The sequence below is a fragment of the Miniopterus natalensis genome, chromosome 11, assembly GCF_054644295.1.
Source record: "Miniopterus natalensis isolate mMinNat1 chromosome 11, mMinNat1.hap1, whole genome shotgun sequence".
NCBI lineage: Eukaryota > Metazoa > Chordata > Mammalia > Chiroptera > Miniopteridae > Miniopterus > Miniopterus natalensis.
In genome coordinates this window covers 71,092,724-71,114,476 of record NC_142091.1, presented here as the reverse complement: position 1 = coordinate 71,114,476, position 21,753 = coordinate 71,092,724, and the positions used below count along the sequence as shown (strand labels likewise).

Genomic DNA, 21,753 nt, shown 5'->3' with positions numbered 1-21,753 from the left:
GCCTCTTGCCCTCCCTCAGATGCCTCGGCCATATTCCTGCCTCAGCGCCTCTGCACCCCTGGCTCACCCTGCTTAAAACACTCTCCTGGACCCCGTGTGGCTGGGCACCTCGTTCCTTCAGGCCTCTGCTGAAATGTTATAGTGCGTTCCACCTGGGCCACGCCTAACAGCCAGCCCCGCACCGGCGTTCCCCACCTGGCTTTATTTTCTCCAAAATGCTCATCTGCTCCAACAGGCTCTGTTTCCTGTCTGTGCATTGTCTGTGCCTCCCAACCAGGTGACGGGCTCCTCAGGGTAGGCTCTGCTCTGCTTCAGAGCTATGTCTCCAGGACCCAAACAGTGCCAGGCACATAGTGGGCTCCCCACAAATGAATGGGTGTGAGCGGCTGAGCTAGGCACCCGGCAAGGGGTGCAGCTGCTCCTCAGGCCACCAGAGGGAGCCAACACCCAACAGATCAAGCCAAGAGCCAGGACTGGAGCCTGCCGGCTGTCTTGAGATGACAGCTGAGATTTTACGAGGAATCCTGAGTTCTGATGATGCTGAGAGGTTTTGTCTTCACTCGAGTAGCACCTGAAGGACTGTGACACACTTCCCAAATGGGAGAAGACTTGCTGAGAAAACCCAGGGTAGGGCCAACTCTTGGAAGCTACTGGGTGACCATCTCGATGCATGCTGAGTCCCTGCACCCCTTGCCAGGCCAAGTGGGGGCCATCCTGGGCTTGGGGGTTAGGTTCCTGTTCTCAGGTAGCTGTCTGCTCTCCAACCTCAGCCCCCTCTCCTAGCATTGAACATGTGGCCACACAGTGCGACCTTTGGACAGACCTGGACTTGAACCCTTGCTCTGGGTGTCCCTTCCTGACTGTGAAGGCCTGGAGGGTACTAGGCTGTCTGAAGCCTCAGTTTCCTCCTCTGTAAGAGCAGGTGCTAATAGTTACTTCACGAGAAAAGTGTGAGATCAAAGGCCCAAGATTCAGAGGGGAACCTGCATACAACAGGCACTCAATAATGGTGGCTCTCCCTCTGTCCAGTGAGGGGCTGCCTCTGAGTCAGTGATCTGGGGGCCAGGAGCTGAGGAGCACAGCAGGGCCAGCAGGGGGCGGGGCGCTGCATTTTTGAGGCCAGTGCTCCTGCCAGGAGGAGACGGGGAAGGGGGCAGGTCCATGGGCAGGTCTGGCTTGCCATGCTCTTCCTGGGATGTGGGATGGGAGAAATGCTGCCAGGTGAAGGGTCCAGGCCAAGGCAGGTGGGCAGCCCTCCTTCCTTTGGTCAGTGCTGGGTCTGAAGACCCTCAGCTCCCTCTTCCTGCAGCACCAAGAAGCTGCTACAAATGCCAACAGCCCTCCTGTCTGCAGAGGCCCTGAGTGCCTGGCCTGTCAGTGACTCCCTGGCTTCTGAGACAGCCTGTGGACACTGCCGTACAAATGACAGCCCCACCCTGCCCGTGAGTAATGGAGCAGGGCCTGTCGGAGTCCCAGTCATGGGACTCTGGGGTTGGTGCTCATTTGAGAAGCTCTCAGCCTCGGCGGGAACTCCCAAGGATGCTGGGAGGAGCTCCAGCTGTGTGCGGGCTGGCAAAGATGGGAAGGGGGCGTGGGTGCCCTGGTCCATTCTGTCACTTGCTGGGATGATGGTGAAAAGAAGGTCCTGAGAGCCACCCAGTTTTCTGTGGAAAGGAAGGCTCTACAGGAAGGGTGGCTGCTGTGGGTCCTAGGACAGGGGTGTCGCAGACAGGAGCTGCCTGCCCAGCATGCCAGCCTTTCTGGAACAGGGAGCCAGGGAGCTGTCCTCCTTCTGCGTGGCCTGCACTGAAAGTGGAATATCAAGTATGGGGAGGCCCCCCCTGGAACTGTGCCCTTCCCTGGCCCACTGGGGAAAGCAGAATCCACCCAGGCCCTGGCTGTGGACTGAGGGCCGTGCCCAGCTGCCAGCTCCCTGCAGAGAGCCCTTCACTGGAGGGCCTTCCCAGAGGCCCCCATGGAATGGGCCTCTCCACCGGGAGTCCTTCCCTTGAGAGAGGCAGAGCTCTGGAACAGGCAGGAGAAGGGGAGATGGAGGCAGAGGGGAGTGGTTGAGAGGGCCAGGGAGAGGGAGGAGTGGCAGCCAGCAGTGCCAGATGGGCACCATCCCATTCAATCCTCTCAAAACCATCCCAGGAGGTGTGCACCACCATCCCCACTTTACAGGTAAAGAAACGGAGGCTGGCAGAAGGAGACACTTGCCCAAGGCTGCAAGTGACAAAGTCTAGATTCAAACCTGGAACTGTGTTATCCCAAAACCCACGTTCTCTGCCCAGGGCTAAGATGGAACGAGGGAGGTGGAGGCCCAGGTGGGACGAAGGACAAGCACAGGCCAGGGGAGGTGGACCAGGGCACAGGCACAGTCTGCTTAGGAAAAGCCTCGCTCCTCAGGCCCAGCTTCCGGGCCTCGGCCCCTCCACACACGCTGACCGGGGGGCAGAGGGGACGGTACTCACGAGCAGGACCTGGCCAGCTGGCAGAGGCCACAGGCAGGCTTCCGCATCAGGTACATGGGCCACCCATAGGCGGCCAGCGCGAACAGCATGTAGTAGCAGACCTCTTTGTAGCGGAGCATCTCTTGCTGGAAGAGAGGAGGCAGCGATTGTCACCTCCTGACCTTCACACCCGCAGCCTCAGGGCCCGCTGGCTCCCCACAGGCTCCCCACAGGCTCCCCACAGGCTGCAGACGCCTCTCCCGCCTTGGAGGAGGGACTGCTCCTCCAAATGATAATTGCATTTCCCTAATTATCTCCATGCAACCAGGGCACAAATCCTCCCGAGACCTGTCCTGTTGCTCCAATCGCAGAATTAATGATTTGGGAACAGAAAAGCACACGGAGCACTGGATTGATTTCTTTGCCCAGTTTCCCAATAAAGGAAGAGAGAGGGAGGGGTGAGTGGCCATCACCCGCCTCAGTAGTCAGGCCTGAGAAGGGAAATTTAACCCTGAGAGGCCCTGGGTTCTCTAGTTGGGCGTGTCTAGGCCTTGAGCTGTGGGGCCAGCCCTGGACACTGATACACCAGGTGACCAGACAAGTCACCGACTCTCTAGCTTGACACACTGGGTCACTAGCTTAAAGGGGGCAGCTGGGGAGACTGGGATCTCTCTGGGCAGACTGGGATCTCTCTGGAGAAAGGTGCCAGTTGGAAACCCAGTGTTTGAGGCCAGGGGCTGTTATCAGCCCAGAGGGCTAGAGGGACGCAGAAGGGCAGTGCCCAAAAAAACAAAGCCAAGTCCAGTGTCCTGGCTCCCCAGGGGCTGGAGGACTACTGCACTTAGAGGGAATTAATCACCTTATAAAAGTTAGAGGGTGATTAGTCATCTGTGAAGTGAGAAAGGTATGCCTTAATCATGGCCCAGAGGGGTGGAACGGAACTGGAGAAGGTAATTATCCTCGTGTCAGAGCCCTAGGCTGCAGGGCAGGGCACTGCCTCTGCCATGTGGCAGGCAGGGACCCAGCACCTATAGGCTGGGCTGCCTGCCCCGCCCGCTCGTGAGCACCTGCCACGCACAGGCTGTTTTCAGAGGGGATGCAAAGGCCCGCTTTGGGGAGTGGGGACAGATGAGACCCACACTTTTCAGGGAGATTCAGATGGTAGGATGAATCCTTTCTAGCAACATCCTGATTGGCACCACTGTTTGCTGGCACTGCACTGAGAACTGGACTCAGGAGGGTTTGCTTCCTCCCCACCAGAGCTCTGAGTGCAAGGTGTGCCCAGGGCCATCTACACATGTGGGAAGAGGCTCAGGGGGTCAGTGGGGAGCTGATGCACACCCAGGTTTGCTCCTGAGGCAGAGCAGGCTGGTGGCAAGAGATACCCCCTCATCCTTGTGACACACACTGACTGGATGTCTACTAGAAGCACCGGAGGAGAGGTTGAGGTTCTGCTACTCGAAGCTGGAAACCCAAGTGCTACATCCCGCTGCCTTTTATGGCGACAGCAACGACAAGAGTAACAGTAGCAGCTCCCTCTGGGAAGCACTTTATAGCCTTGAGAGGCCAGGGCCGAACATCCTGCGCAAGGGCAAGAAGAGATTCAGGGGGTTCGTGGATAGAACCAGCGTGGAGGGGGTTCTCAGGCGAGATCTAGAAGAGGGTCTGTCTGTCTGGGGAGCTCAGGGGGACTGATGCTGGAGCAGGTGGTTTGCTCCAGTCACTCCAGCAGAGAGAGAGAGGGGCTGGGTGTGGATGAAAAGGGGCCACATGCTAACCTGACGAGCTCAGGGAAGGCCTGCATGGTGGCCTTGCAAATTTACAGGCCCAAAGTAACCGCAAAGGATGGTCTGAAATGAAAACTTTTTAACTAAAGAGCAGTTTATGGTGAGTAGTCATGCCCTAGGCTGGTATCTTTCTTGACAAGGTCAATCTTTACCTTAACTGAGCCTGTCTATTGTGTTTTTGCATCTACATTAACATATAGTTGGAACGTCAAAGTAATTTTGCTTTCTCCCGCCTCCCTAATCTATCACCAATAGATTCCATGTAACCCACTTACATCTCCCCTTCTCAGTGTAATGTATAAAATACAACGCGAAACTGCCATTCTCCGGAGCATTATCTCAATCCGTTGAGGTTTTGGCTTCCCAGCAACTGTCGACAGTTTGCTTCAAGTAAACTCACAAAAATTCTTCACAGGTTTGACTGATTTATTTTGTTAACCCAGGACAGGGTGGGACGGGGGTGGCTCTGACTCACCGAGTTCTTGAGGTCGAGGTACTTGGTGTTTCTGGTCACTGGCATCCCAGACAGGAAGGCCAAGATGTCATTGTTGGCCTGGAAAACAGCTGTGTGAAGCGGCTGCCCCAGGCCCGCTGAGCGCTAAGAGAGGGGGCCCAGGCACCCAGCTCTGCACTCTGCTGCTTCCCCAGGGCCTGAGAGCCCAGCGAGGGAGGGGCTCCTAGCTCTCCCGTGACCGGGCCACTTTCCCAAAAGCCAAGGTCTTCCTTCTCTTCCACTCAAAGCATCACCCCCACCCCTTCCTGGGGACGTTCCTAGCCCCAGCCAGGGGGAACCACATTTCGCAGGAGATGCTAGGAGGCCCTAGCTGGTACTGGTGTGTTGTGCGGGGTGGGGAGGGTGCAATGGAGAGGCAAGTGCACAGGCTGAAGCCAGAGCTGTGTCATTCATTAGCCCCTATGGTCAGAAGTCCCTTGTGGCCACCCGGCCTGGGAAGCAGCCACACATGGCCCAGCGGAGGGAGGTTGTTGCTCAAGCAACAGCCATGAGTGGTGGCTGCAGGGATGAGCCGGGGAAGAAAGGGGAGTGAGCACCAGAGGGTGACCTCCAGGGCCCAAGAGGACGTGGGGAGCCAGGAGCAGCAGTAGCAGGGGCACAGGGCGAGGCCTGGGGAAAGGTGGTGTAGGGAGGCCACCCAGAGAGGGGCCGGGCTCTTACCTCGTCCAGCACGGCGTTGCGCTTGGCCCGCTGTCGCTGCCGAAGCAGTACCAGGCCAGCGATGATGTCAGATGGCACAATGTCCAGGTCCCGGAAAAACTCAGCAAAGAGGTAGGCGATTTCTGAGTAAGCATCCTATGAAGTCCAGGGAGGTGGGAGGCAGGGGTGGGGGAGCAGGAGAGAGGACAAGAGACCAGGAGTGAATCCCCCGGAGCTGGGTGTCTGCTCTGGGCCCCTGAGCAAGTTCACCTGGTACCTCATGGCTCTAGCTGGGCCCGACCGTGTGGCCCTCTGCAGTGTAAGCCTTGGGGCCTTGCTCTGGGCCCTGCACACCTGAGCCTTCTCCATCTTCATCTCCCGGCCTCTCTGTCCTTGGAGTTCCCACGGCATCACTATCTAGCGTGCAAAGATGCCAACTGGAGCCATTTCCTGCTCTTTCCCCAGACACTAGGACTCAAGGCCTACACAGCCTGCTGTTTTCTCCGCCAGCCTTTCTCTCCAGCAGAAAAGCCAAAACTAAGCTTGTGCCTGCTTCCTCCCCACGCTGAGTTTCTCCCACCTCCTGTCCAGGACTGTAGGCTCAGGGACCCCCCGCCATGTGCCTGGCTCCTCTGCACGCCCTGACCTCAGGACAGTCCTGCTGCTCCTCCCTCCCTCACACGGAGCTGGAGTCTGGAACCTCGTCCCTAACCTGTTAGGAGAGGCTGTGGTGGGAACAAATTCATGGCAACTGGCTTTCTTTTGTGGGGTTTCACCCTTGAGTGTCTGGCACTTGTAAGAGAAGAAAAGTCAAGGGATGTAAACTCAAGTGCCTAATGGAGCCAAAGGGAGTCAGCTACGACTCAGCTCCAGCTAAGCGGCCCCGCAAGGGGCCGGAACTGCCAGAGCCAGAAATATAGAAGTTCATACCAATGCCCCTGGTTTTGGATATTGGCATCCAATTCAAGTGTTTAAGCTACACGGCAAAGGCTGAAGAAAACATACCCTGGACTGGACGTGACCCCTGGGTCCCCCGTGATATTCTACCTTCTCACCAGCCTCCAGCACCAGCCCTGACACCGAGTGTGGCCTCCACGGGCTCTGGCAGGCCCAGCCCCCATCTGCCAGGGGACTGCTTCCTGCCCTACGCGTGACCTGCCTATGTACCTAGGCTCGTGGGGTTGTTCCCCACCCACGGAACCTCGGAGGGGCTTTCTTACACTTGATTACTCACTCGACAGCTCACCAGGGGCTGCTGATGGGCAAGAGCCACTCAAGGCTTCTGGTGGCTTCCATGGAGGGCACTTGTTGTCTGGCTCAGGGAGGAGCAGTCTCCTGAGCTCACTGGCTCTGCCACTAACTAGCTGTGGGACACTGAGCAAGTCACTCCACGTCTCTGGACATCAGCTGCCTGGTTTGCAAAACGAGGGGCGGGACTAGATGATCTTGAAGGGCCCTGCCACTGCTGGGAGCTTGGCCTCGAGGACCCCGAAGGCCCTGCCTCCCCTGCCCCCAGTGGCCACCCCCAGCTGACCAGGCCCTCCTGCAGCTCCCTGCCACTGACAGGTCTGGCCCTCCAGCTGCTCCTCAGAGGGCCAGGCTGAAGGCTGCCTGCGCATCTAGGTCGCAAGGAGCACTCCATAGCTCCAACGGGTCTTCCGGAGTCACCTGCGGCTGCTGATATGCTGCTTTTCTTTGTCTTCAGGTTGCCCTGAGTTTTGAGTATCTCTTCTCCTAAACTAGCCTCTGAGCTCCAAGGAGGTCAGTGAAAATCTTTAAATCTTTCTGTGCCCTTGACAAAACAAGGGACAGCTGTTTCACATGCGGAGAGGGCTCACAGGAGGACGCTGTCACTGGTTCCTGCTCAGAACCCAGCTCCCTTTTGCCAGCCCTGCCCCCCGGGCTCTGCAATGAGGAGCAGACTCCGAGTTGTTGACAGCAGGATGTGAGCCGTCTCAGAGGGACACGACCTCCCAGTACTTACTGACTGCGAGTCCTTCGTCCTGGTGCAGCAGAGGAACACTTTGAGCCGGCGAGACCAGCTGGTGGCCTGACCCTCCTCCAATCGGTGCCTGCAAAGGGGGAGAGTTGGTATGTGTGAGGTCACATGGCTGGGCCAGCAGAGCCAGGGCCCAGACATTATGAAAACAGGGTGGCCTGTTCCCAGGATCCCACAAAAGGGCTCCCTGAAAGGGTCTAGGGGAGAACAGGTCCAGGCCCAGCCAAAGCTAGGTGGCCGGTGACCTGGCTGTCCCCTGGGGGGACTCCTGCTGGCCTAAGGTGCCAAGGCTAGGGCCCAGGCAGACTGAACACCAGCACACCTTGGGGGATTTGAAGCTGGGAGCCCAAACCTATCACACAGAGCTGTTTCCCCTCAAAAGGATTTTGAATACATTCTCTGTACTTAGGGGAAGTTTAAGGGCTGAATGAGGCTCTGAACTTCCCAGCTCCTTGGATCTGTGACATCAGAGGAGAGAGAGCCCTCAGCCTTCATCTGCATGGCTGGCCTTCGCCATTCTCCCCTCCACCCAGCCCCCCTGGGTCTGGCTGTTCAGATGCAGAGTCAGGTATCCAGGAGTCTGCTGTAAAGGCAGAGCAACTGGCCAGTTATCCACAGAGGCCCTTCCAATGTCAGGTACCTAGAAGTTGGTATGCTTTGAACATAAAGATGACAGATCCAATATTTAAAATGTCAATTTTCAGACTGAACAAGAAGGAACTGGCTTGCTTTTGTGATGCATGTCCTCCTACTGGCCCCATCAAAGCGTGATGCCAGGTGGTCAGGAGGGGGAGGCATGGGTGGCCCTGAACACTAAAAGGCACTTAGCGTCCACGAGGAGTGACAGGACGGGCCCCCCTTCCCGAGCCTCTGGGCTCTTCTCTGTGGCAAAGGCCATGTCCTGTTCCCAACCCCGGTTCCACAAGTCCAGGGAAAGCCATAGGGCCTCCAGGGCTACAGGCGGGATTAGGAAAGTGTGCACGGGAACTGCTGTTTCTGGGACCTGTCAACCCTAAGGGACTTGGGCAGGCTTACATCTTAATCCAATGCCCTGCCTGCCAGGGGCTTGATAAAGGGAAAGCATGCTGGCCAAGCTAGGCTCCCAGAGCATCATGTGTTGTTGTTGTTTTAACCCTTTCTAACCGAATGGGGTTTTCAAAGCTTCAAAGAGAATTTTCTGCTGGGTCTGTGCCTGATGGAAGTGCTAAGTGTACGATGCGCTGCAGTACCCTTTATGTCCACCAGGGGGCAGATGGCGATGGTGACAGGTTTGGCCTAATGCATTAAGTTAGGCGACAGAGACCAACACAGGGTGAGACATACTAAATCTGCACAGAAAAAGTTCACAGACCAGCACCCCTCTGCCCTGGGACTCACTAAAGTGAAGGGAGGTCAGATACTCCTTTTGCAAAGATCCAAGGTCAAGGCCCCCAGGGAGTAGTGCTGGGAATAATCCATTTCCCAACCCTCACCAGATGTCACTAGGAGAAAGGCCAAGGACCTAAACAGCTTCCTGACTTCCAGAAACTCAATTAACCTGTCAGTGAGACACAGCAGGGCTCGTGCGCACCCCTGAACCTGGAAGTGGACGAAGGGTCGGCGGGCCTCAAAATGTCCTTGTTAGAAACACTGTTTCAGAGCAGAGCGAGGGTGAGTGGAGAACAGCCCGAGAGGTGATCACACTAACCGAGCCACGGCCTGGCCGCCCACCCGAGCCCCACCCGAGAGCTGGAGAAACCGCAACAGGACGGGACCTATGAGCTCTGAGGCCTCTTACTCACCGCACAGGGCCCAGAGATCGCAGGAAGACTTTCTAGTTAAAATGACAGCCACTGCCAACCTCCAACTGCAAAGGCGTTGGCTCTCCTGGGTCCCAAAGGCAATTACACAGAGTAGGGGAGGGGAGATTTTTATCCAGGGCCCCAGGAGCCCAGAAACCGGGTCAGGCGGGGCGTGTGCACGGAGTGAGCAAAATGGGACGGGTGGTGGTGGCCAGCTACACGGGGAGGAAAACAGGCTCCGGGGCCTTGGCTCTGGGACCTGGCATTTTGGGCTGGGAGGTGGCCAGTGCAGGCCTGGGTGTGGCTCTGACTGCAGTGCTGAGCTGACGTGGAGGGCCTGAGAGGAGCGGAACACGGAGGCAGGAGGGTCGGGCGGGGGGTACTCCTGCTGGGCAAGGGGCCCTGGGCAAAAGGGGGGCAGAGGGCTCCTGACCCCGCTGCCCTGGGCTGGAGATGTAGAGCCAGTTCCGTGCCCCACAAACTGGACCTGGGGCAAGTGACCTGCCTCTCTGGGATTTCGACTCCTGTCTGCAGAATGGGACTCACAGCCGCACCAGGGTCGTGGAAGGGCTGATGGTGGAAAGGGCCCCGGGCCTAACTCTCAACAGAAGCCCAATTCACAGAACTTACTGTGACCGCCACCCCCCGGGGAAATCCCTCTCTCTTTTTCTTTCAGTAAACAAGAAGTGCTATGACCCCGAGTGTCCTCTCTCATTTTCTCGGCCACGGCACACCTTCCTCTTTCTGCAAAACACCATGTGAAACTGACTCCCTCCAGGAAGCCTTCCTTTATTAACATCCTCTGGCCCCCTTAATCCTAGAGTCAGCTTAGCCTACTGGTTAAGAGCAAGGGCTCTAAAGCCAGGTTGCCTGGGCTTGATCCCAGCTTCATCATGCATCATGCATCAGTCACCTCAGGCAAGTCACATAACCTCTCTGGGCCCAGTTTCTTTATCTGTGTTATAAAGATGGTAACAGCTACCTCATGGAGCTATTGTAGTTAATACTATATACGATTGGCTCGGCTTACAAGTGCCTACTGCTATTACTGTCGTAGTTATTGGCTTTGAAGGTGAGAACAATGCTAACAATGGCTACCACTTACTGATCACGAACCAATGTGAGCACTGTGTTGACCACTTTGTGCGTATTACCTAATTTAAATCTCATTATAGCAGCATGAGGCAGGAACTATCAACTGTCCCACTTTATAGACCAGGAAACTGAGGCAGGGAGACGCTAAGCCTTGGACCAAGGCCATGGCTCACATAGGCTGCGATGCAGTTTGGGAGGTGTGGGGCCAGCCTTGCCCACCTGTCAGCAAATCCCACGAGGGGACTGCCCACTGCCCAGCCAACTAACCGTAGGTTGTAGGTCCGCAAGTTGCGCTGCCTCCTCTTGGTGGCTCTCAGTTTGACGAAGGTACGGCCCGTGGGGTCAAAGACACAGAGGACGGTGATGCAGACGCTGAGGATGACCACCCAGTTGCAGACGACCATCCCTGCGGGGCAGCAGTAGGAAGCAGGAGGCGGAGGTTCTGGGACACCTCCCCGACTCACCAGCTCTAAAGTAAAGGGTGCTGGAGGCTCCCTGTCCCCAACTGCTCATGGCACCCAACAGCAAGGCCCAGAAGCCCTGGCTCTAGGCTCTGGCCATGAGGCCATCCCCTTGCTGGGCCGTGACCCCAGTGCCTACCCTTGGTACAGAGCAGGAAGCTCTGTAGGTTTCCATGAGATGCTGGGGGGCTTCAGCTGCTGGCCCAGGCAGCTCTGTGCCTGCTGCTGCCCCACAGATCAGGGTCCCCCGAGGTCGGTGGCAGACCACAAGGATGAAGGCCACAGCCCCCCATCGAAACTGCTTCCCCGGTGGTGCTCGAGCTTCCTCTCTACCCCATCCCTTCTACCCCCGGCGCACATACCGAGGGTAACGTTCTTGGCAGTGAGGTCGTTGCAGGAGGTGTAGTACTGAGTGAGCCAGACGATGCCCACGATGGCATAGATGAACTCAATCACCAGGATGGCTGTGAAAACAGCAGGGCCCTGGCTGAAGGGCGGCCACTGTCTGCCCACCCAGAAGGGCCCTGGCGCCTCGGCCTGGCCCGTCCCACCACAGGGCCTCGGCCAGCTCAGCAGCGGGGGTGTGAGACCCCCACCTGCCTCCTGCCCAGTGGCCTCGTGGAGAAGAGGGCCCAGGGAGCGTGGCTGTCCTCCCAGCTCTGTCCTGCTGCAATGTGCCCTTGGACCCCGACACTCCCTGAGAAGGAGACTGGAGAGGTAGATGAAGAGGCGTTTCCCTGTTCTTTCAGGATTTTAGAATCATATCCATGAACTGGAATCAGACGTATCTTAGGCAAGTTACCTAGTCTCTCTGAGCCTCCGTCTCCTCATCTGTAAAATGGGGGACAATGTCTACATTACATTACTGTGTGAGAATTAGATGAGAGAGTGTTCATTTAAAGGAAACTTCTATTTTCCCAGGGTGAGGCCTCTGGCACTTGAGGCAGGAGGAGGAAGGAGGCCCTGCAGCCCACTGCTCAAGGCTCCCTGCTCTGGCCAGAGCGCTGAGCCCGGGGCCGAGGCGGGGTGGGGTTGGGAGATGGGGGCAGCACTGGAAGCCCCAGTTCCACAGGCAGCCCATGAGGAGGACAACGGCGGTCCTCCTGGGAACTGGCTGGTCCAGGCCCCTGAGGCCTTTCCCAGGAAGGGGCTGCTTGCCGAGGACGGCGAAGCAGCTGAAGAGACAGCCTAGGCCAAGGTGGGGGAACTTTCTCTGTAAAGGCCAGAGAATATTCCAGATTTTGCAGGTCACACTCTTTGTCACAGCTACTCAGCTCTGCTGCTGTCACACAAAAGCAGCCAGAGATAAGAAGAACATAAATGAGTGTGGCTGGACTCCAATAAAACTTTATTTACCAAAACGGACAGCAGGCTGGATTGGGCCTTCAGGCCAAGGTCTGCCCATCCCCGGTTTAGAGTGTAAGCTCAGTAAGCCTGCTGGCCCCATCGCATGTCCCAACAAATGTTGGCTGAGTGACGGAGCACAGGAGGGTGCAGGTGGGGGTGACCCAGAGCAGCCTCCACCCGAGGCGAGTGGCCTTACCCAGGCGCACGTAGAGCACATACTGCATGGACTCGCGGGGCTCTGTGTAGAGGATGCCTCCACGCATGCTCAGCCAGATGATGGCCATCTCGGCGATCATGCAGCTCAGCAGGATGCCCAGGTAGCCGCGGCCGTGGTCCACCAGGTTCAGGGAACAGGCCTCGTGCGGGTTGTAGACCAGGCCGAAGAGCACCACGGACAGGATCACAAACCTGAGGGGACACGCACGTTGAAAGGGGCCGGCAGCCTGCACACCTCCCGTGGCCCCACCCAGCCTGGGGTGCCTCTGAGGATACGGGCTGCCAGGGACAGGGAAGCAAGAGAGAGGAGCCCAGCTGCAGCCATGGGAGACAGCAGCAGCTCCGCCCAGTGCTGGGGCTGGTGGTGGCCAGGTGAGGTCCCTGAGCTCCATGTGTATGTCACCTAAGGGGTTGTATGTTTCAAGCACCTCCTGTTGGGAGCTTGGAGCATGACAGGATCAGGACAGATGGCTAGGAAGCCTCCTTTTAGCCCTTTCTCCTCAAACCCAGGCTGGTGGTGTGGCCCCAAGACTCACCAGGTGGTGTGCAGGAGGAAGAGGAAGATGGCTGGCAGGACGAGGTCATCGCTGCCCACAGACCAGCGCCGCCGGAACACTACGATCCCGGGCATGGCTGGTGGCTCTGCGGAGGCTCAGCGGGCCTGGAGCTCACCTCCTGAAAGAGCAGAGGACCCTGTGGCTGCCTGGGCCACTGCAGCACCGAGGCCACTGCACTCTGGCCAGGTGTGCTCAGCAACACTGGCATCTCTCCCAGCTCCCATGGCCCAGAGGCTTCCTGGCCACCGGAAATGCTAATCCATCTTTGGGCAGGACCCACGCCCACTCTATCGACCTCCCAGAGCCAATATAAAGGACCTCAGCAGCCAGCTTGGCTTCACTCTACTCCTGAGGTCCCTCCAGCCCCTAAGACTGGCACTTGCCCCTTGGGATCAGCTCTGCCTGGGGTTATCCCAACAGAACTGCTCAGCTCCATTCAAGGCCTGGGCTTACCCCCTGCCTCCCCTACATGGGGTAAGGGGAGCTCCCTGGCCCTGCTACTGCCCTTCCTCAAGGAGGCCTGGCCAGTGCATGCAGTCCTTGGCGTGGGGTGGGGGCTTCCCCGATCAAGCATGAGCCTGTCTCCCGGCATGAGATGGGCAGGGGTAGGAGGTAAGGGCAGCTGGAGTAAGGGCATGGCAAGCATGGAGGTGGGTGTGCCCAGCACACAGTAGGTGCTCAGTAAATATTTGTTGAATTAGGTCTTCGGTTTCTTGCTTTGCTGGAACCTGGGGACATGCTCTATGACCTGGTTTTGCACCCACCAGACAGAATTCCCAACCTCAGCTACGCCTCTTGTTTGGTAAGGGCATGGTTGAGACCCAGGGTCAAAAGCATGCCTGAGGCACCCCGCCCCCTGCTGGAAGGGCGGTGGGTGAGCCCTACAGGGTATCCCACCCTCCCGGAAGCCACATCTCCCATGCCCACCTGCAGCCAAGCAGCCTTTACCTCCCAAGTCCCAACTCTGAAATTAGAGTTCAAATTAGCCTAGGGAAGCTCAGGGAGGAGTGCCAGGAATCCGGGCCCCACTCCCTAGAGCCGGGAACAAGGGTGGTGGAGCAGCCGGAAGGGTCCCAGGGGGGTTGCTCCAGGGATCCGGTGAGGACTCCAGGGTAGCCCTGCACGGAACTGTGCAGAGTACAGTGGACAGCTGCCCCCGGCCGGCAGAGGCTTACATGGCACCTGGTCCTCTCCCCGTGACGGCTCCAGGGAAAACGAGTATCCTCAGAGACCGGCATCACTCAGGAAGGAAGCGGCAATCTCCCTGAGCTGTACACAGCCCTCCGGGGGGCCGGGGGGCGTGGGGCTGGCCAGGCCGTCCAGCCCGCTGGGCTCCAGCTCCCTCTCCGGGCGCAGCCGCTTCATGGGCTGCTGCAGGCTGCGGGCTGCTCGGCCGGAGCGGGGCCTGGCGGGCGGCTGGCGGGCTAGCCTGCTGGGGTCGTGCTACTCCTCTCCCCACCCTCAGGAAGTGACATCATCGCACTCTTACGAGGAGGAGTCGGAGCGGAATCTGGGGAGCAGGGAGAGGATGCGGAGCGCAGAGCGGTGTGGTGGGGTGGCCGGGGTGGGGTCTGGGCTGCGGGGGGCTAGGGCTGCGGTGGTGTGTCTGACAAGCGGCTGACAGCACCGGCTTCCGTTAGAAAGGACCGACGGGAGGGGTTGGGACATCGTGGGTGGCAGCAGGGCCAGGGCTGGACAGAGCTGCCAACAGCTGGGGTTTTGCCACTGGTTCTCCACAGCCCCTCCTGGTCTCCAGATGGCTCCCGGCGGGGAAGGTGGAGTGTGGGGTGGGGCCTGGGGAGCCCCTGACTCAAAAAAAGAATGGCTGAGAGGTCCTGGGCCAGCATGGGGCCAGACCGCCCAGGGGCGCTGCAGGTCCTCCTGCTCTAATCGGGACAGGCCTGGGTGGAGGCAGGGGAGCACCAGCCCCTGGGGGCAGCGGCAGGTGAGGACCCTGCCCCTGCCAGCAGCCCAGAATGTCCCATGCTTAGGTATGCCCCGGGGGCCCTTGCCAACTACCTCTCGCCCCCACCCTTCGCCTCTTGGAGTCTAGAATGATGAACACGCCTTAAACTCACATATACCATCCTCACCCCCCTCAAGCTCACACACAGCCCCACGCGTGCACACAGCCCTGCCTTCCCTGCTCTCAGGTGGGAGAAGCAGGGCCAGCCCGGTGCCGGCCCTGCAGAGGCGGCCAGAGCTGTGTTAGACGCTGAAGTGATTCGGCCAGTGGCAGCCTCTGCCCCCAGCCTGAGGGCAACAGCATGGTCAGTGCCAGCGCCCACCGAATCATGTGGACCCCAATGTGACAGGCCTGGGGACCACATCCTGCACCCTCTGGCCCGCACCTGGGGCCAGCCCACTACTCCTCCACCACCTGCTGATGTGTGACTTACTGGTTGTGACTCAGTTTCCTCATCTGTCGATTATCTCACCTGCTAAAAGTTCTGCTGATGACCACATGGGAGACCGTCCACAGAGGCCCCAGTCGCTCTGGAAAATGCCAGTGCAGGTCTTAGCAGGAGAGGGGGAGGCCGAGGGAGAGTGTGCGAACCCCTTCTGGGCCAGCTGCCCCTCCCCTGCCTGGGCCAGTGGATTCTCCAGCTGGTCACCAACAGGTCATGGTCTGGGGTGAGGGTGACAGGGCCCGTGCTGTTGCTGGGGGGAGGATGGGACAACTCCAGTCCATGTGGATCAGAAATCTCAGGGCTGCTATTTTTAAGGGCCTGAAAGCCATCCTTTCTCTGGAGACCCCAGCTCTTCACAATGGGGGCCTGTTCCCCTGCTGGGGATGTGATTTCATCTGGAGGAAATGTCTCAGGCGGGAGAGGGCAGAGGCTACTTCCTGGTCTGGGGCTGCCACAGGTCATCTGGCTCTTCTCCCCGGGCACAGGGTCGGTCCCCTCCAACAACCACAGTGGGCAGGCACACAGCCTCCCCCTCCTGACCCCAGACCAGTGGCACTTCCAGGGCAAGCATGGTGCCCCTTCCAGTGGGGGGAGAGCAGGGGCGCTGCTGGGGCTCCCCATTCCCCTGTCTTAGCCCCCAGCCCAGGCAAGTATGAATGAGGTGCCAGGAGCCCCCCCTCATGTAGATGGGATAACTCAAGTGGCCCTAGGGAGTCCCTTTCTTCCCCCACCCACAAAGCCCAATTTCCCTGCTGGTGATTCAGGCCCCTGGGTTAAGTATTAACCATTCTGGGAGTTCCTCTTTCTAAAAATGCAAGTCTTCTCAAAAATGCACATGCTGTACCCTACTTTAAAAACCTTCCATGGCTCCCTGTGGCCTGCAGGGTCAAGTCCAAGCCCCTCCAGCGGTGGCTAAGGGTCTTAGTCATCAGTAGGCAAGCTGTGCAATGTTGGGCAGATGCCTTGCCCTCTCTGAGTCCTGAAGCAGGAAAATACTCCCTGATCCGTGGGGACAGACTCCAGCGCAGGTCCTACCCTCAGCCAGCAGGTTCCTTCTGGCTGGGGAGGTGCTCCAGCCCCTTCTCACACTGCCCATTCTCTTTTACCTACCACCGCCAAATTTGCTGCTCCCTAAATTCACCTCTTTGGAAGGCACTGTGCTTTGTTTACCCCAGTTTCTCTGCCAGACAAAACCCTGCTCATCTTTCTAGACCCGCCAAAAGTCACCTCCTCTTTGAAACCTTCCCTGGTAGCTCCCACCTACCCTACCCTTCTCAGGCTAAACAGGCTGTCCCCTTATGGGATCCCAGGACTCCTCACTCCTGTGTGGCCCTGGGCACAGCCTTACAGTAAACTCCCTGATTCCTTGCTGCCCATCCCTGCCCCAGCTCAACAGAGAGTCCCTGAGAGCTGGGCCTGCACGTCCTTCATCTTCACACCCCCTCTTGTGCCCTTGGAGTGGGAGCACATCCAACCTCAAAGCCAGCCCCTCTCCTCCTGAGCAGCCTCACTTGGCTGCCCCCAATCCCCGCTCTTCCCCCCTGAAGCATCCCTAAGTCCCCCTGAAGGCGCTCCGTTCTTATAGGGTTGTCTTAGCTCACACCCTTGGCTTTTGGGGACACACCCCACCCAGTGCCTCCCCAGCCTGTTCAGGGAGGACCACCTGCCTCCTCTGGCTGTCTTAACTGCCCCCCAGGGCTTCAGTGTCTTCTTCTGCAAAGCAGGGGTAACGCCCCCCTTGGAAAGCTATGGGGAGAACTGACTGCGATGGTGTCACTAGAGGGTTTGCACAGGCCCTGGCAGACCCCAAGCTTCTATTTGTGGTGGCTGTCATATCAACAGAGCTCCTGAGACTTCTTGGCAGGGGGATCTGTGGCCGGATGCTGGGGTCTGCGCAGGTGTTGCTGCCGCCCACGACTGGCTCCGCCTGATGGAGAAGGGCTGGACTGAGCAGATGTAAGTCCAGACTGGGTAACACCCCCCCACCACCATTGTGGGCCTTGCGGGATTGTGGGCTAAAGCACCCCAGGCTGGGCCTTATCCCCTGATCCCAAGGTCCCCTTGGGCTTGGCCCTGGAAGCAGGTTTCAGGGAGAAGAGGCCCTCAACAGAAGGTCCCAGCTGAGGGGTGCCGAGAGCTCCCACGGGAGGGAAGAGGGTGTGGGCTGCTGTGTCTACCCTCCAGCTGGCCCTACACAGGGTCCTGGCCATGTGGGAGATGGGAGGTCACCTTGCTTGCCTGCAGTGCCCAGTGCCCACAGGGGACAGGCTGATGTGCTGGGAGAGATCCCAATAGTGCCACCTCCAGCTTCTAGGTCAGCTTGTGAAATTTCCCATCTGGCCAGAGGTAGCCTTGGGCATCCGGGCCCAGGGATGGGCTGGAGATGGAGTCTGGAGGGATGGCAGCCAGGCCCAGGCCACAGGGATATGTCTGACATCAGCTGCAAACCTCCGGTGTCCCAACCCTGGGCTAATCACCTTCCATCCTCACAGCAGTGATGGGGTGACAGCGTCACTCTCACTCCACATGCACTAAAAACAGACTGTGTGAGTCCTAGCTCTGCACTCACTGGCTATGTGACCTTGGACAAGCTGTTTAATCTCTCTGTGCCTTGGGTCTTCATTTCTGAAATGGGGCTAAGAACAGTGTCTACTTCAGAACTGTCATGAGGGCTAAATGACTCACATACTTAAGACGGAACCTGTCACATAGTAAGTGCTCAGTAAGTGCTGGCCTTCCCTTATTGTCACTGTTGAAGGATGGGAGACTGAGGCTCAGAGACTCTGGCCCGTTACCTTAGGAGGAGCAGGTCCTTCCTGCTGCCATCCAAAGCCCACACCTAACTCAGGAATGTCAGAAGAGACCTAAGAACCAGTCCTGCCACCCCCTTCTATGGGTGAGGAAGCTGAGGTTCAGAAAGGCCCCAGAGGCTCCAGCTCTCTCTGTGGACACAGAGTCCCCAAGTCCCCAAGCCAGCCCACTCCCTTCTCCTTCCTCATGGCACACCCGCTCAAACCCCCCCAAGAGACACACCATTAACAGTGTCACCCCAGGGAGCCTGGGCTGAGATCCACTCTTTCACGCTCTTGAAGATGCATAACCCTCTTGGACGCCGGCAAAATCCACATGAGCTCCCTCGCTGGAGATCAATCTGCAAGAAGGCAGCAATCATTGGTACGGTTGCAGGTCGCAGTCACCTATGTGGGCTCTCCACCCCCAGGTGGGCAGCGTCCCCATCGCTCTGCAGTGTGGCCAGGGAAGGAGATGAGCCTCCCAGACCCAAGCACACCTTCCCTGCACCCCCAGACCTCTGTGTGCTGAGGCTGGTGACCAGGCAGGTCTAGCCACACCCTAGAGCTGCCAGTCCCAGACCAAGAGCAGCGTCCCTAGGCCAGAGAGTCACTGCCGCCCTGACCTCAGTCTCCTCTTCTGAAGAATTAGGAGCTGGGACTAATGGGAGGCTTGTCTTTCTGTTAGTTAATAGATGTCAGTATTTATTTGTATTCATAACAAATGGCTCTGTGTGCCTTGTAGGAACCACAAACAATGAAAATGTCGAGTATAAATGTAAAAACCAATAAACCTCAGAACAAAAACTAAGACACTTAAGACAGAAGGTTGAGGGGATCTATTGGAATCCACTGCACACATGCAAGACGTAACTACACGTAAAACTATCATCAGACTCCAGACTTCCTGGCGGCCAAAGGGAAAAGGGAAACTGGGGAGTCTGCTAGGGCTCTTTTAGCTCTGAGGGTGTTCTGATCCTTGGTGCCCTGAGGGGAGGGCCCAGGGCTCCACCCCTACGATGAATGCAATTCCGTGGAAAGGGCCTTGAAATTGGAAGGTACTCTAAAAAAGGTGACAGGAACAGGCACCTGCTGGCTGCTAGGCCCCCTCGGCCTGTTTGATTCCAAGTGTTTCTGTTGGGTGCTGGAGCTTGTCTAGTCTTGGGGAGCATCTGACAGAGGGGGATTGACTGCAGTGAGGCTGCAGGGCAAGTGGTGGCCCCCAGGGGTCATCCTAGCTGGGTGGGCTCACCAACCGGCCCCCTCTTGCCTAAATGGCTGGGCAGATGGTTCCTGCTCTCTTCAGCAATGTCCAGGGCTCGGGCCTCATTGGGGGTCGAATCCCTGTTCTTCCACTCCTTAGCCACAGGGCTGGTTAACTTCGTTCAGAGGGAGGGGATTAACACTCTTAACTAGAATCATTTCCCAATACTGCAAGGCAGTTCCAGGGCTCCAGGGTGACGGGGGGGCGGGGGGGGGGGTTGAGAAGGTAGCTCAGCCCACCTGTAAGTCAAGGACCCTGTCATTTTGTCTCCTGTGGCACTGGCCAGTCACCTACGATGCCCTGGGCCATGTCTAAGTCCTTCACAAACATCTCACTTTACTCTCGTAACCACTCTGTGAGGCTGGCACTGCCAGCACCATATTCTACAGACAGGGTGCAGTGACTTGCCTCCCGTCACACAGCCTAGTTCCAGCGCCTGTGTCTTAACCACTACACGTTGCCTCTGAGGAGCAGGATGCAGCTAAATGCCTGTGTCTAAGCCCAGGAGCTGGCTTCAAATATCCCCTTGCGGGGTGAGGAGGCAGGGCCTTCACGTCCTTGTCACACCACAGGGGAGAGTGTGAGTATCAGCCCCATTCTGCAGATGAGGAAAACTGAACCCAGGGGAGTTCCACGGTGTGCCTTGAGGTGAGCGGGCTGTGGATCTGGGAGAGAGCACAGAGCTAAAACTCCATGCATCATCTCATTCCAGCCTCGTCAGGCCATTAGTGGTATTACCCCAGCTTTACAGATGGAGAAACTGAGGCTCAGAGAGGTACAATGTTTGCCCAAAGATCCCATGACAAAGACTAGGCACAGCTGGGATTTCATGTGCCCCTGAGTTACCTGAAAATGTCCCTCTGCCGTCAGGCCCACTCCTTATTCCCACACGTACAGACAAGACCTCACAGTCCCTCCCCTGGATGCCCTCCCCTTTCCAGGTCCGCGGCCCCACATAGGGGCTGGGCTCTAAAAGTCACAGGAAGGGAGAAGGCGGTGAGGGAGGCGAGAGAGAGAAAGCACGCGTGGGCCGGGGGCCACATGCGCCACCAGCCTGTGCCCGGGTGTGTGCAACCCAAGTTAGGGGCCGAAAGCTGTCGCTTTTCTCGCATCAGCTGTGCAGGAGCAGAAGGCAGAGCTGAGCCCGCCTGGGGCCGGGGCCGGATTACAGCTCAAGATGGGTCCTCACACACCCAGGCCCGGGGACTGCAACAGTGTACCTGGTGTGGCCGGGGCAGGATGGGACGCCACTGCCATATGTCCCCCTTTACCCCCAGGGTCTTGGACTAATAAGCACCTTCCCCACAACCCCCGCCATGATGGCCTGGAAGGGGCAGGGAGACACCTCCTGCATTAGGGGGTAGGCTGTTCCCATGTCACAGACGGGAAAACTGAGGCTTCTAGAGGTTAAAAAACCTAGTGAGTGAGGGCCAGACCAGGCTCTGAAGCCAGGTCTCTCTGCTGTGTTCTCTCCGCATCAACGTGCTCGGAGGCCAGAGCGCCACCCCACAGAAGAACAACCTAGGGGCAGGAACAAAGTCCAGAGGAGAGGGTGAAAAGGAGCAGCACCAACTACTGGGGGCCACGCCTACGGCCACTCTGGGCTGGACACGGAAATAGCTCCGACAATTATTCTGTCACCTGCTTATTTTTAAAAAATTCTTACATAGCATTTACTACACACCAGGTACTGCAGCAAGCAGTTCATGAATATCACCTTCTTTAATTTAATCTTTCTAACAACCCTATGAGGTAAGTTATTCTTATTCCCACTTTACTAATGAGAAAACCGAGGCCCAGAGAAGTTAAGTAACTTGCTCGAAGTCACTCAGCCAGTGAGGGGCAGAGCCAGGCCGTGAGACTCCAGTCTGGGCTCATCCACTGAGCACTTCTCATGGAAGCTCCAGCTTCAATTCGCACGCTAAGTATTTCCCACAACAAGTAGAATTTGCCATCTGCCACTGGCCCTGCCACTGACACCAGCCAACTCCCTAGGAATCAACTGGGGCCTTTCGTTTCCTGCCAGTTGTTCCAGGAGGGCGGCTGGCTGCCGGGAATGAGGAGGAAGGGACCAGAGGGCAGCAGGACTTGCCCTGGCAGCCAGGCTGGGCTCTGCTGCCACCAGGGCCCTCCCCTGGTCCTCCGTCCAGGGGGTTTACACCAGGGCTCGCTGAGTGGGGCTGGGATGGACCTGTTTCCAACAGCAGAAGGGGTTCTCCTGGTTCTGGCCGGGCCAGGTTTTGTTTCTGAATTCTTTTTGGAGACTTTATTTTCCTTAAAGTAGGAATGGGCCCTTGTCCCACACTCATTGTTATGGAGGGCAGAGGTGTCCTGGCACAGCCCAGAGGGGCGAGCGCAGCTGGCCTCCAGATGGGTACTTCCTGGCCACTTGAGTCTCCAAGCTCCAGACCATTTCGTCCTGCCTGTGGGGAGGGCACAG

At 57.8% G+C, this 21,753-nt stretch overlaps 1 protein-coding gene across 1 annotated transcript in view; it reads right to left on the bottom strand.

Moving 5' to 3' along the window:
* DAGLA (diacylglycerol lipase alpha) overlaps positions 1-18,427 on the bottom strand; it is a 28,233-nt gene extending 9,806 nt beyond the window's left edge. The window contains exons 1-10 of the mRNA XM_016200473.2: positions 18,294-18,427; positions 15,288-15,345; positions 12,829-12,967; positions 12,273-12,484; positions 11,092-11,193; positions 10,536-10,674; positions 7,378-7,465; positions 5,415-5,549; positions 4,716-4,793; positions 2,475-2,599 (exon numbers count right to left, since the gene is read on the bottom strand). Coding sequence (XP_016055959.2) covers positions 2,475-2,599; positions 4,716-4,793; positions 5,415-5,549; positions 7,378-7,465; positions 10,536-10,674; positions 11,092-11,193; positions 12,273-12,484; positions 12,829-12,923 — 974 coding nt within the window. The 5' untranslated portion in view covers positions 12,924-12,967; positions 15,288-15,345; positions 18,294-18,427. The remainder of the gene's footprint in view (positions 1-2,474; positions 2,600-4,715; positions 4,794-5,414; positions 5,550-7,377; positions 7,466-10,535; positions 10,675-11,091; positions 11,194-12,272; positions 12,485-12,828; positions 12,968-15,287; positions 15,346-18,293) is intronic.
* Between the last annotated feature and the right edge of the window lie 3,326 nt (positions 18,428-21,753).